This window comes from Salvelinus namaycush, chromosome 38 (genome assembly GCF_016432855.1).
Source record: "Salvelinus namaycush isolate Seneca chromosome 38, SaNama_1.0, whole genome shotgun sequence".
Classification (NCBI taxonomy): domain Eukaryota; kingdom Metazoa; phylum Chordata; class Actinopteri; order Salmoniformes; family Salmonidae; genus Salvelinus; species Salvelinus namaycush.
The window spans coordinates 17,915,927-17,933,901 of NC_052344.1; the positions used below are offsets into that span (position 1 = coordinate 17,915,927).

The window sequence follows — 17,975 nt, forward strand, 5'->3', positions numbered from 1 at the left end:
ACCTGTATTGTGCAAGAAAGTCTGTTAAGAATTCCTTACTTTTTGTTAAGAAAGTAGTGTCAGTAAATAAACCCTGGTTAAATTTCCAATATGCCTATCCTCATGGAAAGTCTGTCATAGTTATATGGAGGGATATCGGTACTGTATAAATTGACGATCTGATCGCATTCGATCCTCAATCAATGGACAGATACTTGAAAACATTTGACAACAAATATAAAATTATTACAAATATACTGCACAGTGAGCTATATTAAAGATTTACTGTATCACAACATTCCAATCTCAGTCCATTGCTCAGCAGATCTTCATGACGAGCCAATTCCAACAAGTAGTGCCACCAAAAAGGCTATATTTCCAAGGAAAAACAAGACCAGCAGTACCAACTCCATGCTTGTCTGGGGGAGAAATGAAAAGTCAAGTACAGCCGTGGCAGACAAAATAGTTGTTATGAATGAGTCACTTACTAATTCACTGATACAATAAGTACATTTAAATGTGTGGGATTAAATGGTGGGATTCAGCGTACCGTTTCAGAAGCATTCTCTGTATGATCTAGAAGAACAACCAAAGTTATATTGAAGTATTTGAAAAGAAAAGAGAAACCTGCACACTTCTCTTGCTTGTATCACTTTGTTTATTCAAGCTTACGTGTCGGCCTCTTGTCCTTCGTCAGAGCTTTTGACGTAGGCCAAGAGGCCGACAAAAGTTATATATGGCAGATCCACAATATGAGGATATTCAATATTATAGGTGGGCTATATATCATCAACCTGAATTTAACACTATTAAGATCGATATCATTATGTATTTGATCTCACCATTGCGCTTCCAGCGGATGTGGAATTCTAGCAGGATGTACATCGTTGCCTCCCATCCAACAAACCCACCCATCACCTTCAGAAGCCAACCATCCTCAGAGGTGTTAAAATACGACAGCCCAGTAAATATGGCTGCCACTGGAAGATAATGTCAACACAATTACTAACATGGTAGTAGTGCAACAGCAAACATGTTTGACAGATATTGGCTGAGAAGATACAGTACTTTGTACTATGCTAATACAATCCAACAAAAAACAATGTCATGATCACAGTTCCTTACCAGCTAAACCTTTTATTGCCACTGCATTCAAAGCATGCGACCAATTGAAGAGGAATCGCCTGTGAAAAAACAACACAAAAATAATACATTAACTTGAGAAAACAAGCCACTTTTGGATTTACATACACATGAGCAAACTGACATACACCAGGTATGAGTCTGGATCCCTTACCAGTGATGTTGAGGTCCACATCGGAACATGGCACCGATTGGCTGGAAGAAGGCCAGGATCATAACGATGCAGCCCAACACAGGATGGGCTCCCTATAAACACACTGGGCTCATAAACTGTCTCTCTTAACTATTTCAATTATCTGAGCCTTCCATAATAGAGTAGGTTTTATAAAACTAGACGGCACAGCATTTGTCAGATAGGTTTGTTTTAAATAACAATCGGCGCACAGTAAAGGTTTATGATACATACCCCACTCCAGCCTCCAACTTCTGAGAAGGCCAAAATGAAGGCAATGATGGTGGCGGCAACAGTGAGTGTCATAAGAAACACGTGCACCTGAGGAACATGCAAGCCAAGAGTACAGATTATGTGGCATTATTATTTAGTACTAAAAACATTCCACCTAATAAAGTCATCTAGACGTGCTAATGTTTATGTTCATATTCTTATATTTTTTCTTTGTGGTTGCATTGTCGAGAAGGAACCTGCAAGTAAGCATTTTGTTGGACAGTGTACCACGTGTATCCCGTACATACGACTAATAAAACATGAAATGTGACGGACGTCAGTCTGCTTGCTTAATTAACAGCATAGCTTCCTCGCAAACACAAGTGACCGCCTGCTTGACACACTCTCCCAGTCAAGCTATATGTAGAAAAGGCTTTAATTGGATAGCAGTGAAAACATTTAAAGTACAATCAAATGTTGCTACACTAACACATTAGGGACAGTATTATAGAAACTCACCAGAAACCAAACATCTTTCCCAAAATAATGTTTCCCCTTGGCCACACCTTTCAGATACCTGGCTATGATCATTCCCAAACTACCTGTGGTCATCCACGCTATCAACATCAGGGAACCTGAAGCACAACAGGATAATAAATCAATCATCCATAATCAATACACAAATCTATAAGCTTGTATATGTAATTATAATCAGTGTATTACCGTATAACAATTTGTTTGAGGTTATGCATGCAAAGTCTTCTCACCAAGGAAACGGCAAGCTTACCATGTGCTTTAATAATAGGTGGCTCTTTTTCACTTGTAACAACTTGAGGACTTGAAATATCCACTTTAGTGTCACTGATGAAGGTGCCAGTATGAATGCCGATTATCCCTGTCAAAGTCAACCGAAAAGTGAAATACAATAAGAGAAATAGAATAAAATGATATTATGAAACATATGACTGCTATACTGAAGCAGACTGCTTTCTTCATCGGTACCAGGCCCACAACATTAGAATCCTTATTAGATAACAGGGCCCGTATTCATACAATATCTCAGAGTAGGAGTGCTGATTTAAGATCCCGTCTTCCATGTCCATGTAATGTCACTCATTATTATCTAAAGATGTCATAGCACTATGTAAATAAAATGACAGAGGGATATAACCACTTCCTCTGTACCAGTACTGGTGCTACTATGCTGTAAGCTTTTGGCTCATACTGTACCATTATTGGAGGGCCCGTGAACGATCATGAGATAGTAGAGGGAACTGGACGCTCCGGATCGCAAAGTTGAAATGGGGTTCCTAGTCGTGAAGGAACAGCTAATGATACCATTATTCACTGAGGATTTAACATCAGAAACATTTCCCTAGAAAAGGACAAACAAGAGACATTTGAGTCATTACCGATTGTTTTGTGATTCATTATAGCATCAGGGCTGGGGGTACATTTAATTTCAAAATCAGTCATATCAAAACTTTAATTCCAGTCCATATTCCAATTGCTATCATCCTCTTAGCTTTTCATACGTCATAATAATAGCAAGTACCAGAGGAAGTATCGCTGGTATCTTCCTTCCTGTTGAAAAGGCGTGTTGCAATTGGATGAGCCCGCCACTGTCCCGTCCACAAATATAGATGTCATCATTTCCCTGATGTGATGCAGAGGAAAACAGATGATGAGAGGAACACAATCAACCCTGCCACAGGCCACTTGAAGGTGCAGGGTACAATAAACAAACATTCATAAAAGAAAAATTGCACACTGTTGAATGCTCCTGCAGTTGATTGGCTGCCTTCCACCTGCCCTCATGCAATCCTTCTTCATCGTTTTAAAAATAAACTTGTTCACCGACTTCATTGAAGTGAAAGTATCTGAACGAGTGCCTCAAAATTTGAATAAGCATATTCAATTGCAGGATGTGCATGCACTACTTCTGAAAAGGCTACATTACCATCCTCTGGTCATCTGAGAAGCCAATGGCGATGTAGCCATCTGAAGGGCCGGTCATCTCCAACTGGATGGCTGTATCACCGGGAGAGGTCATAGCAGACAGGAAGTAACAATCTGGGCTGACCCCAGGGTCACAGTATAGAGGTTGGCTGAAACAGACCTTAGTGCTGTCACATCCAGTGCTGGAGTTGGAAACCTATTACAAACATATTCAATGTTATTGTATAGCACTTATGTAATAGTGTGTAAAAATAAATGGTATTGTTTGATTGAAAATGTAATATGACACTATTGTCAGAGAGTGAGTGGCAGGTAGCCTAGCGGTTAAGAGCGTTGGGCCAGTAACTGAAAGGTTGCCAGTTCGAATCCCCGACAAGGTGAAAAATCTGTTGATCTGCCTTTGAGCAAGGCACTTAACCCTAATTTCTCCAGGGTCGCTATCAATGACCCCACTCTCAGGGGGAGTTGGGATAAGCAAAAAACACATTTCCATTTCACACCTCACACTCGTACAGGTTACCCACTCGTACTTGTACATACAGTGAAACAGGACAAATATAAGCACCCCCTATTTGACCTTTTGAGAGACTATCACTTACACTTGTGATACATTGTTAAGACAAGTTTATGTTTTAAATAAAACACATTTGTACTATTATCTATTACCATAAGTACTAAGGATTTTAATGGAAATACTAGGTACGTCTACATGCACACTAATAATTCGATATTCAACTGATCAGTAGGCCGAGTATGGCATTAGTCATGTATACACATTACTCTGCTTATTAAATCGGCGTTCAATCTAAGTAAGCATACGCCGATTAAAACATCTGGTTTTCTGAGCAACCTTTATAAATACTTGGTACTGTCGTGTCTTTGACTATGCCAGATTAATTGCTATGACATGCTATTCTATAAAATAATTTCTCCGTAATTAATATTACCTGATTGAACTAATCATGTAAATATTAATTAACTAGAGAGGGACACCACGAAAGAATATTTATAGAGCTGTTATCTTTCGAATAAACTCTTAAAGATTTAGTAAGATTTTACATCCATAACAGTCACATTAATCGTCATTTTATTCAGTCTCATCTGAAAGTTGTAAGTCCTTGATTATCTACAAGAATCCTGGCTAACAAGTTGAATCAGCAATACAAAATTGAGTTTAATTATTTATTTACTAAATACCTAACTAATCACACAGAATCACACATATACAATTAAATCATAACTTGATCACAAATTACGTCATACAGAAAAACGTCCCTAGCGGGCGGAATAGATATGACAGCTTGTTACACAAAGGGAAGGGGCTGAGTCCTAGTGAAAGAGTGGGAGACTTGAACATAGGCGAGCCGTGCTATCGTAAATACAGTATCTTATGCATTCTAAATTACCGCCCATTCGAAAAGGAAAATGCAATGAATATTTACTCTGAGCTGCGCTTCAGTAGGTTGGTGGTAGATGGACCGTGTCGCCAACCCGAGTCCTCTGTCCTTTGAAGAATGTCTCTGGTAGTCACGGGATACCTTGTGTGTAGTAGACGGGATACTTGGACTGTCCTTCCTAACCTGCGTTTAGCTGTTGCTGACTCAACGGCTAGGAGATATCACTTCTGTAGTGAATACGAGTTCAAAGTTCATACCATTCACAATCAAAGTCCATGCTGATGTTGGCTTCATCTATAGTTATTATCTGAACCATTCTGACACCGGACCGTCATCCTGGTGTGCCCGGAACAGAAAGTTATATTTTTGTCACTGGCTTTTATAGTGGAGGGAGAGGGGTGTGTCTGAAAAGTGTATAACCCATGCCTCTTCACAGGGGCGGGCCACTGTGAGCAGAGGAAAACTTATGAAAGCACAGATCTCTCATTTGGAAGCTAAAATGACATTTCACCTCTTCACAAATAATGTCATATTCAAACATTTGAATTAAACAACAATTCCATGTGAATCCGATACCTCTGACGTTTAGACTTTCCACAGTAGAGTTTATGTCATTCTATCATTGATGAGAATGTGTCAGAGGGCAACCGAACTGACATAATATACCTTAAGTACCACCGCATATGTTCAGTTGGTCGGATTACCAGAATATAGTTCATTTCCCCCAACTTCTGATGTTACCCAGAATCTCTATGTTAACCCATGGGTTTCCTTATGTCACATCAGTTATAGTAGGGAGAGAGAAAAAGGGGAAAAGAGGTATTTATGACTGTCATAAACCTACCCCCACTGCCAACGTCATGACAGTACACTCTTAGAAAAAAGGGTTCCAAAAGGGTTCCTACGGCTGTCCCCGTAGGAGAAACCTTTTAGGTTCCAGGTAGAACTTTTTTGCGTTCTATTTAGAACCCTCTGTGGAAAGTGTAAACACCTTAATAGTAGTTCCAGCGGTGTATCTGCGCGTGTACTAAAACCAGCAGTGCAAGCCTCCCTCTTTTGCACGAGTGTAGGGAGTTAAAAATGTCAGAACTCAGAATCAAGTAGACTTCCCAAAAATAACATGGTAGCTGTGGTAGAACGTTTATTTTGATTGGCAATGTTCTGCATTTATCAAAGTCCCATCAGTAGCCTGATTTCGTGTCCATGTAAACAAGATTATTAAGGAAATCGTTCTTCTTGCAAAGCATGCAAATGTTTTAATCAAACTATTATATTAATCTGAATATTCACAATAATCGTATTATTGTGTGCATGTAATCATACTCACTTTTGAGGATGAAGAGGCAGTAGAGGTGACGGATGTGCTGTTAGTTGAGGGTGCAGCAGCGATGTTGTATGTGACTGGAGAACTTCTCACTCCAACCCAGAAGGTGGAGTAATCTTTTACAAAGGAGGCACTGTAAAAATGGCGTGGCAGAACAAATAATAAAACAATGTAATAACTTTAAGGGACGGAATTTCCATTTAAAGTGCGTTTTAGTCAAGAACTAAGCTTAATCTGTGTCCAGGAAACTGGGCCCCATGGTAATAGAAGTATAAGAATATTCTAAGATAACTACACAACACAGAGGAATAAAGGTCAAGAGGGAATTAACAATCAATGGAAATGGTTGTTTTTCTGTAATAGGGAATTAATGATCAATGGAAATAGTTGTTTCTTTGTATTGGGGAACTGAAGATTAATGGGTAAGGGATACAGGAGGAATTTCAGTCTGGAACTCATAGCTCCATGTGGCAAGGTCTCATTGGTCCAAATTGTTTATACATTGAGCCTGAAACGGGATACTTGTTTTTTGGCCATTGGCCCAGTTTTATTGCAAGGAATTCTAATTGGTCAACCACAGGCTAGGCTTGGGTATAAACTACATCCTGTCTCTTTGTTCAGCAGAGAAACATTGAGGACAGGGAAGAATAAACATCTGCCATCTACTTTCGAGCATAACAGCTATGATTTGTTCTCTTTCAATAAATATATTTTTCTCCCCCTGATTTGCTTTGGGGTCTGTGTTATTGAAGAATAACAACAGCTGCTAACAGAAGTGAAAATGCTGGTTCAGGAGCTAGGAGATACTGGATGGGTGAATCACCTGAATTGGATGGAGTTGAGGTTGCCTGATGTGGGGGCCCTCCATATTCCCTGGATGGAGGATTTAGGTGAATCTGATGTGTGAGAAACTGCAGAATTCTGAGAATAGGGGAAAAAAGGATCCATGAAGATTTATTCAAATGAAGCAGGGTGATTCCATGCCAGGAAGACCCAAAAATGTTCTGGCAATTCTCGCATAGAAACTTCATTGGGAGGAGGGATGTTTGTTTAGGGGGGATTTCTAAAAACCTGTTTTTGCTTTGTCATTATGGGGTCTTGTGTGTAGATTGATGAGGAAAAAAACTGTTTAATCCATTTTAGAATAAGTATGTAACATAACAAAATGTGGAAAAAGTCAAGGGGGCTGAATACTTTCTGAATGCACTGTATACATGCCTCCTGTAAGACCCTATGATCTGTGAACCGTACATGATATAGACAACATATGTCATTATACTCCTTATAGTGTGCTGGAAAATATCTAGTATGTCTAGATTCTGAAATACAAAAATTAACATATATTTATTCAACATTAAAAATATTCATATGAATATCACAAAAGACACACGTCTACAAAGACAGCAGAGCACACTCTCACTTTCCAAGAGGCAACCACATAGCAGGCTCAACTTCCCTGGCTGCCATACATGCCATAAATTGTCCGTCTCTAAGTTAAAGAATGGGAATGATCCATAAATATCATTTTAGGTTAGGCCTACTGGAATTATTTACAGTTTTGTTGTTTTCAGTAAAAAGAAAAACTGCTTGCCCGACTTCTCAGTTTACTTGCCCCAGGAAATAGGGGAAACCTTAAGGTCCCTACTACAAACCAGGTTTCTGAGTTTTACCTGGTTGCCATCAGGAAGAAAAAAAATGTTAGCACAGCTGAAAACTGTTGTTCTGATGAAAGAAGCAATAAAACTGGCCTTCTTTAGACTAGTTGAGTATCTGAAGCATCAGCATTTGTGGGTTCGATTACAGGCTTAAAATGGCCAGAAACAAAGAGTTTCTTCTGAAACTCGTCAGTCTATTCTTGTTCTGAGAAATGAAGGCTATGCCATGCGAGAAATTGACAAGAAACTGAAGATCTCATACAACGATGTGTACTACTCCCTTCACAGAACTGCGCAAACTGGCCCTAACCAGAATGGAAAGAGGACTGGGAGGCCCCGTTGCACAACTGAGCAAGAGGACAAGAACATTAGAATGTCTAGTTTGAGAAACAGATGCCTCACAAGTCCTCAACTGGCAGCTTCATTAAATAGCTTTTTCAAACAGAAATTTGCATCCTGTAGCTCTAACTCCAAAAGGTTTTGGGACACTGTAAAGTGCATGGAGAACAAGAGCACCTCCTCCCAGCTGCCCACTGCACTGAGGCTAGGTAACGCCGATAAATCCACGATAATCGAGAATTTCAATAAGCATTTCTCTACGGCTGGCCATGCTTTCCTCCTGGCTACCCCAACCCCGGCCAACAGCTCCACACCCCCTGCAGGTACTTGCCCAATCCTCCCCAGTTTCTCCTTTACCCAAATCCAGATAGCAGATGTTCTGAAAGAGCTGCAAAACCTGGACCCGTACAAATCAGCTGGGCTAGACAATCTGGACCCTCTATTTCTAAAATTATCCGCTGCCATTGTTACAACCCCTATTACCAGTCTGTTCAACCTCTCTTTCGTATCGTCCGAGATCCCTAAAGATTGGAAAGCTGCCGCAGTCATCCCCCTCTTCAAAGGGGGTGACACTCTAGACCACAGGTGTCAAACTCATTCCACGGGGGGCCGAGTGTCTGCGGGTTTTCGCTCCTCCCTTGTACTTGATTGATGAATTAACATCACTAATTAGTTAGGAACTCCCCACACCTGGTTGTCTAGGGCTTTATTGAAAGGAAAAACCAAAAACCTGCAGACACTAGGCCCTCCGTGGAATGAGTTTGACACCCCTGCTCTAGACCCAAACTGTTAAAGACCTATATCCATCCTGCCCTGCCTTTCTAAAGTCTTCGAAAGCCAAGTTAATAAACAGATCACTGACCATTTCGAATCCCACCGTACCTTCTCCGCTGTGCAATCCGGTTTCCGAGCTGGTCACAGGTGCACCTCAGCCACGCTCAAGGTACTAAACGATATCATAAACACCATCGATAAAATATTGTACTGAGCAGCCGTCTTCATTGACCTGGCCAAGGCTTTCGACTCTGTCAATCACCGTATTCTTATCGGCAGACTCAACAGCCTTGGTTTCTCAAATGACTGCCTCGCCAACTACTTCTCAGACAGAGTTCAGTGTGTCAAATCGGAGGGCTGTTGTCTCTGGCAGTCTCTAAGGGGGTACCACAGGGTTCAATTCTCGGGCCGACTCCTTTCTCTGTATATATCAACGATGCCGCTCTTGCTGCGGGTGATTCCCTGATCCACCTCTATACAGACGACACCAGTCTGTATACATCTGGCCCTTCTTTGGACACTGTGTTAACAAACCTCCAGACGAGCTTCAAGGCCATACAACACTCCTTCTGTGGCCTCCAACTGCTCTTAAACGCTAGTAAAACTAAATGCATGCTTTTCAACCGTTCGCTGCCTGCACCCGCCCGCCTGACTGGCTGCACTACTCTGGACGGTTCTGACTTAGAATATGTGGACAACTACAAATACCTAGGTGTCTGGCTAGACTGTAAACTCTCCTTCTAGACTAATATTAAACATCTCCAATCCAAAATTAAATCTAGAATTGGCTTCCTATTCCGCAACAAAGCCTCCTTCACTCACGCCGCCAAACATACCCTAGTAAAACTGACTATCCTACCGATCCTCGACTTTGGCGATGTTATTTACAAAATAGCCTCCAACACTCTACTCAGCAAACTGGATGCAGTCTATCACAGTGCCATCCATTTTGTCACCAAAGCCCCATATACCACCCACCACTGCGACCTGTATGCTCTCGTCGGCTGACCCTCTCTACATATTCGTCGTCAGACCCACTGGCTCCAAGTCATCTATAAGTCTTTGCAAGGTAAAGCTCCGCCTTATCTCAGCTCACTGGTCACGATAACAACACCCACCCGTAGCATGCGCTCCAGTAGGTATATCTCACTGGTCATCCCCAAACACCTCTTTTGGCTGCCTTTCCTTCCAGTTCTCTGCTGCCAATGACTGGAACGAATTGCAAAAATCGCTGAAGCTGGAGACTTATATTTCCCTCACTAACTTTAAACATCAGCTATCTGAGCAGCTAACTGATCGCTGCAGCTGTACATAGCCCATCTGTAAATAGCCTATCCTATCTACCTACCTCATCCCCATGTTGTTCTTATTTACTTTTCTGCTCTTTTGCACACCAGTATTTCTACTTGCACATCATCGTCTGCACATCTATCACTCCAGTGTTCATTTGCTAAATTGTAATTACTTGCTACTATGGCCTATTTATTGCCTTACCTCCCCACGCTATTTGCACACACTGACTTTCACACTAGACTTTCTTTTTTTCTATTGTGTTATTGACTGTACGCTTGTTTATTCCATTTGTAACTCTTGTTGTTGTTTGTGTCGCACTGCTTTGCTTTATCTTGGCCAGGTCGCAGTTGTAAATGAGAACTTGTTCTCAACTAGCCTACCTGGTTAAATAAAGGTGAAATAAAATACAAAAAATAAATAGTACCCGCAAACACCAGACTCAACGTCAACAGTGAAGAGGCAACTGCAGGATGCTGGCCTTCTAATCCTTCTAGGATTTGAGAAAAAATTGTTACCACATTCAAATATGGCCGCACTGTACCTTTGTCATTGTGTCATCCTGTGAACCCCATTCAATGCTGCTCGCAGCTGTATATTTTTTTGCACCTCTACTCACGTTGGTTGAGCGCTATGCACTTCTTTCCATTATCAATATTCATTTTCAGACACTGTAGTAAACTTTACCCTAATTAAATTGAAGTTATTTCCCTTGGAAAGATAACTGCCACGTGATTCTCAGCCCATGCAAAGACAGCATACTCTATTTAATTGAGACCACACATATAGCCTTCTGTAGGCACACTTGATCTCAAATGTCCAATTACGAGAGGAAAGGTAGGCTACTGAAACTTGAAGCAGCGAATTCTGAGTGTGTGAATAATGCGACAAAGAGGTGCTTTTAAAGGTGCTACACATAGAATTCCACAGAATGTCCACCCCTATGTGGAAGCTAGGTGAATTTCAACAGCAATAAACTGCATTCAAAACAAATCTCCGCCCTCACCCGCATCCCATTTCCCCAAAACATGGCGGAGACTTGCGCTTGAGCCTTTTATTTTCGGTTTTGGTCCACCAGCTTCTAACAGCTGTAAAAACTATATATTTTGTTATTGAAAAGATTTTTCACAGTGATTTAGATGGTACAACGATTCCTTACATGATTCACATGAGCGAACAGTGTAGAATTTTAGCGACCAGGAAACAACAGAGGTATTTCTACATTCGCCGCTTGATCCGATTTGTACTAGATAACACAAACAAAGTCAAAACAGCTTTCCCATTTTAACAACAGATGCCTTTCCGGCGGGAGATATCAATAGATGAATATCACAGCCAATTATAACACTGGCGGGTAAGTAATACTGTGAAACACTATCATTCCACTATTACGGGCAGATATATTATGGACATTTTCTGAAATGACAATGCAAAAGTTCAACAACAAAAATCCTGTGTAGCAGCTTTAATACAGTAGGTAGACCTAGGCTAACGTATACAAAGCAGAAATGACAGCCGTTACCAAATAATCTGCGGGACAAAAATAGTTCTGAACAGTCCATGGAGGTGTATTTCATGTTTTATGTTACTTGTACAAGCACTAAAATGGTTTGCCTGCAAAATGCTACAAACGGCCCTGCTAATGCACACAGACAAACTAATCTCACCTACCCTGCTCCGTTTTCAGCTACGTTAGCAGCAATGTGGGTCCATTCAGTCACTGTTTGTATGGTTTAAATAAGGCTCAGACAAGCGAGTGCCATTTATTGTACTTATCTATGTTTTGGATGAGCGCTCTGTCTGTTGTTTCTGTTTTGTCTCCATTCTCTGTAGTTTCCAGGTGTGCTAGGAAATGGACCCAAACCAGAGACGGTAGAAAACGCGATACATCCCACCCTCATTTTCTCTGATCGGAGCAGGGCCACTCTGGCCTACTAAAGCCTTGTTTTCACTGCAGGCCTTAATACTCAAATCTTTTGAATACATTTTTTTCATTTAGAAATACTGACTGCCAAACAGCAAGCTACAAGTGACCAAATCTACATCTGCAATGCTTGCAGTCTGGGGTTTTAGGCTGTATTTCTGTATAGCACTTTGTGACATCGGCTGTAAAAAAGGGCTTTATAAATACATTTGATTGATTGAAATCGTATTTGTGTGTGTTCAGACAGCAGTCATTTGCTGACATGGCTATGCTAGTTGTCATAGTAATGACAGGTGTGTGTGCAGTGGTGTAGGATGATAGGGTGGTGGTGATCGTCACTCAGAAGTTATGTAGCAAGCTAAGGTGACAACAATGCCTGCAATGGGCATTTCCCAGTTGCTTTGAATGTTCAAAATAATAGTGTAAAGAACACTTAAAGCCTCAAAGGATAAAATATTCCAACTTTCAAAACAAGTAGTCAACTAGCTGGCCAGGTAACTGTTTAGCTTTCTAGCACATTCACTCATTTGTTTGAAAACAATTAACCTTTCTAGGACACACGTTCCGCTAGCGGAACCCCCCCCACAACATTCCGCTGAAAAGGCAGCGCGGGAAATTCAAAAATATTTTTTAGAAATATGTAACTTTCACACATTAACAAGTCCAATACAGCAAATGAAAGATAAACATCTTGTTAATCTACCTATCGTGTCCAATTTAAAAAATGCTTTACAGCGAAAACACAACATATGATTATGTTAGATCACCACCAAGTTCAAAAAACACACAGCCATTTTCCCAGCCAAAGATAGGAGTCACAAAAACAGAAATAGAGATAAAATTAATCACTAACCTTTGATGATCTTCATCAGATGACACTCATAGGACATCATGTTACACAATACATGTATTTTTTGTTCGATAATGTGCATATTTATATCCAAAAATCTTAGTTTACATTGGCGCCATGTTCAGAAATGCATCCAAATATCCGGAGAAATTGCAGAGCCACGTCAAATAACAGAAATACTCATCATACACTTTGATGAAAGATACATGTTTTACATATAATTAAAGATACACTTGTTCTTAATGCAACCGCTGTGTCAGATTTCAAAAAATCTTTAAGGAAAAAGCACACCATGCAATAATCTGAGACGGCGCTCAAATATAAATAACATTTATCCGCCATGTTGGAGTCAACAGAAATTACATCATAAATATTCCCTTACCTTTGATTATCTTCATCAGAATGCATTCCCAGGAATCCTAGTTCGACAATAAATTGTTGTTTTGTTCGATAATGTCAATTATTTATGTCCAAATAGCTACTTTCGCTAGCGCGTTTAGTACACATATCCAAACGCTCGTGCAAGTGACGCATAACATCGGACGAAAACTTCAAAAAGTTTTTTCACAGGTCGAATAAACTTGTCAAACTAAGTAGATAATCAATCTTCAGGATGTTGTTATCATATATATCCAATAACGTTCCAACCGGAGCATTCCTTCATGTCTGTAAAAGTTATGGAACGCAAGGCGATATCATGAGGAATGCGCATGACCAGGAACTGGGAATCTGCCAGACCACTGACTGAAACACCTCCCATCCGGTCCCACATCACAGTATAAACTTCATTCAACGTTCTACCGACTGTTGACATCTAGTGGAAGGTGTGGGAAGTGCAAAGAAATCCATATCTTCCTGGGATTAGAATAGGCGATGAGTAGAATCACCAGCCTCAGAATTTCCACTTCCTGTTTGGAAGTTTGCCTGCCATATGAGTTCTGTTATACTCACAGACATAATTCAAACAGTTTTAGAAACTTCAGAGTGTTTTCTATCCAATAGTAATAATAATATGCATATATTAGCATCTGGGACAGAGTAGGAGGCAGTTCAATTTGTGCACGCTATTCATCCAAAGTGAAAATGCTGCCCCCTATCCCTAAAAAGTTTTAACAAGCTAGTTAGCTTCCACGTATTCTTGTCAAAACTGTCAACATATGTAGCTTGCAAGCCACAAGATATGCTAAATAACCGTCTAAAAACCACTTAAGTGTCACGGATTTCCTCTTCGTCTGAAGAGGAGTAGCAAGGATCGGACCAATGTGCAGCATTGTAAGTGTCCATAATGAGAAGTTTAATAAATCACACTGAACAAAATAACAAAAGCACAAACAAACAACCGAAACAGTCCCGTATGGTGCAAACACTAACACAGGAAACAATCACCCACAAAACACAATAGAAAACAGGCTACCTAAATATGGCTCCCAATCAGAGACAATGACTGACACCTGCCTCTGATTGCGAACCATACTAGGCCAAACACATAGAAATATAAATACAGAACAAAACATAGAAAAACATAGAATGCCCACCCCAACTCACGCCCTGACCAAACTAAAATAAAGACATAAAAAAGGAACTAAGGTCAGAATGTGACAGTACCCCCCACCCCAAAGGTGCGGACTCCGGCCGCAAAAGCTGAACCTATAGGGGAGGGTCTGGGTGGGCATTTACCGCGGTGGCCGCTCTGGAGCGGGACGTGGACCCCACTCCATCATAGTCTCGGTCCACTTATGTGGCACCTTAAGAGTGGCGACCCTCGCCACCGACCCCGGATTGGAGACCCTAGTAGAGGGCTGAGGGGCGCCTCTGGCAGCTCCGGACTGGCGGGCGGCTCTGGCAGCTCCGGACTGACAGGTGGCTCTGGCTTGGAGAGAGAACCTGGAGGGAGGAGACGGAGAGACAGCCTGGTGCGTGGCGCTGCCATAGGACCCACCAGGCTGGGGAGACCTACAGTAGGCCTGGTGCTTGGAGGCGGCACCGGAAGGACCGGGCTGTGGGGGAGCTCTGGTGCGCAGCCTTGGCACCACTTCTCCAGGCTGAATGACCACTTTAGCCCGGACCCTCCAGAGTGCAGGCACAGGTTGAACCGGGCTGTGGGTGAGCACTGGAGATCTGGTGCCTACCACTCACACCTCTCCCTTAGGCTCAATGCACACATTCGCCCGGCACGAGCGGAGCGCAGGCATAGGACGCACTGCACCCTCCCAGCGCCCCGGAGACACAGCACGCAGAGCCGGCGCAGGATGCCCTGGGCCGAAACGGCGTACCGGAGACCAGACACGCTGAGCCGGCACAATACGCCCTGGCTGGATGCCCACACTCACATGACACTTGCGGGGGGCTGGCCTACAGCGCACAGGGCTATGAGCGCGTACTGGCGACACCGTGCGCTTAACTGCATAACACGGTGCCTGACCAGTAACGCGCTGCTTACGATAAGCACGAGGAGTGGGCTCAGGTCTCCAACCTGACTCTGCCACACTCCCCGTGTGCCCCCCCCCCCCACACATTTTTGGGGGGGCTGCCTCTCGTGCCTCTCGCACTGCCGTGCTACCTCCTCATATCGCCTCCGCTCAGCTTTCGCTGCCTCCAGTTCTTCCTTGGGGCGGCGATATTCCCCAGCCTGTGCCCAGGGTCCCTTACCGTCTAGTATCTCCTCCCATGTCCATGAGTCCAGAATCCTCTGCTCCTGTTTACCATGCTGCTTGGTCCTTGGTTGGTGGGTGATTCTGTCACGGATTTCCTCTTCGTCTGAAGAGGAGTAGCAAGGATCGGACCAATGTGCAGCGTGGTAAGTGTCCATAATGAGAAGTTTAATAAATCAAACTGAACACTGAACAAAATAACAAAAGCACAAACAAACAACCGAAACAGACCCGTATTGTGCAGGTACTAACACAGGAAACAATCACCCACAAAACAGGCTACCTAAATATGGCTCCCAATCAGAGACAACGACTGACACCTGCCTCTGATTGAGAACCATACTAGGCCAAACACATAGACATATAAATACAGAACAAAACATAGAAAAACAACATAGAATGCCCACCCCAACTCACGCCCTGACCAAACTAAAATAAAGACATAAAAAAGGAACTAAGGTCAGAACGTGACATTAAGGGCAAATTAATCAGATTTGACCATTCAGACACAAGTCGCATGGCAAAGAATCAGATTTGTATCTGACCTACGAAAGTGGTTTGAAATGTGGCTTGAATCATCCTATTCCATGTGCTTTTTGGCTGTTCAGACTGAAGGAAAAGAACAGTTTCAAATTTTTTTATTTGAGTCACTTCAAACTGCCAATGTGAAGAAGACTATTGCCCCGGCCCTATGAAGTGAATGCCCCAGAGCAAGACATCTCATTGCCAATTTATTTCTGGTCAGGCGAGGCAGGGACAATAAGTAGACCAGAGCCAGCTGTTCCCTCTTATGTGAGCATGCTAGATATTATCGAGGAACCCTAAGCTCTCACAGGATAGCATGCTCACGGGAGATGGGGAACACTCACTTACACAGACAGAACATTTCATTTTTTTACAATGGTAAACAGCTTGACTGAACTATCCTCATTTATCCACCATTTTTGGCCGAACCACGTCAATCGGGTTGGCTTGTAGTGCCTGTCTCCGAATGTGCTAGCATGTGAAGGTGCGTTTTGGAACACACATTTTGAGTAATGGTGTTAGGTAAAAATGATATAATAATTGTTGTGTTGATCTTAGAGAAGCTGATTGCAAATGTACATTTATGATAATTAATTATACGATTATCTGTGAACCTTTTAAAAGTTTTCAGTAGAGCCTTATGACCTACTCTACCCAACAGGGTAGCAGGAGGACCCATGCAGGAACAGGGAATAATTGATCTGTTTTTGTAAATAGAGTGTTTTCTTCTGTCTCATAAACACATGTATAAGATCTAAACAACCATTACTGTTTCAATGTTATATGCAGGGGTGCAACTTTCACTGGGGACATGTGACATGTCCCCCCCCCCCACATTTGTGTCCCCCCCAGTTTTATCATTGAAATGTGATACAAAACGAGGCAACGGTGTGCTTTAGGATCATGCGGACGCCTCCGAGCGGTTTGTTTGGAGTGTTTATCCAACTGGATAAAAATAAGAATATCTTTTTTAAATGATGTTCCCCCCACTTCTAAAACCAAAGTTGCGCCTCTGGTTATATGTAATACTATAGCTCTCATAACATAACAGAAAAGCAGGCTATAGGTCAGGTAGTAATAGATAGGTGGGAATAAACAGAATTAAATGGATTTATACAGTCTATGGGAATAGACTCACAGGTAGTCCGTTGCAGGTGAGTAGCTGGGCCTCTCCACTTGTTACAGTGAAGGATCCCAGAGGACTGCTTCCTCCAACCTCTCTGGCTTGTAACATAAACCCAGTGAATGGAGCGGAAACTGCCAGGAGCCTGACTGTAAACAACACAGTGTTAAGTTGATTTAAACACCACCATAGAAAATGGAGACCGTTATTAATTGAAGATCTACTTTTCAGAGATATCTACCCATAACAGCCAAACCATAGATAGATTAATAAAGCCTATAGACCTAGTGGTGAGGGTTCAATATATCGGCATGAACCCCCCAATAATAGAGAAAACTACATGATGTCTCACCTATGATTTCATCTCCCTCCTTAAAGCTGAACCGGTCAGTGGTGACAGAGAATGGAGCGAGGCTTTGCTGCGCGCCTTTTTTGTGTTGCGGTGTCATATTGTCACACGCCCCAGTCACCTTTCCGGAGCTGTAGCACCTCACCGCCCGCAGAACACACGCCAATAACACAATGATAAATATGTATCGATCCATTGATATTAAATGTTTAAAAACGAAAAGTAACTGTAAAAATAGACTACTGTTGGAGATAATAGCCTACCGATAACGGCAAATTGTGAAGTTTAGGTGAGGGGCAGAATTTATA

The 17,975-nt window shown here is 42.0% G+C and overlaps 1 protein-coding gene across 1 annotated transcript; it reads right to left on the reverse strand.

The window, feature by feature from the left end:
- Positions 1-308: 308 nt before the first annotated feature.
- LOC120031873 (putative ferric-chelate reductase 1) lies at positions 309-17,767 on the reverse strand. The gene is made up of 15 exons (XM_038977683.1): positions 17,671-17,767; positions 17,334-17,467; positions 7,011-7,108; positions 6,209-6,320; positions 3,468-3,662; positions 3,063-3,164; positions 2,738-2,882; positions 2,295-2,402; positions 2,027-2,142; positions 1,529-1,615; positions 1,277-1,368; positions 1,105-1,163; positions 822-959; positions 530-555; positions 309-398 (listed from the first exon to the last, which is right to left on the reverse strand). Exons 1-15 carry the CDS (start codon positions 17,765-17,767, stop codon positions 309-311), a joined length of 1,599 nt encoding a protein of 532 aa, XP_038833611.1.
- Between the last annotated feature and the right edge of the window lie 208 nt (positions 17,768-17,975).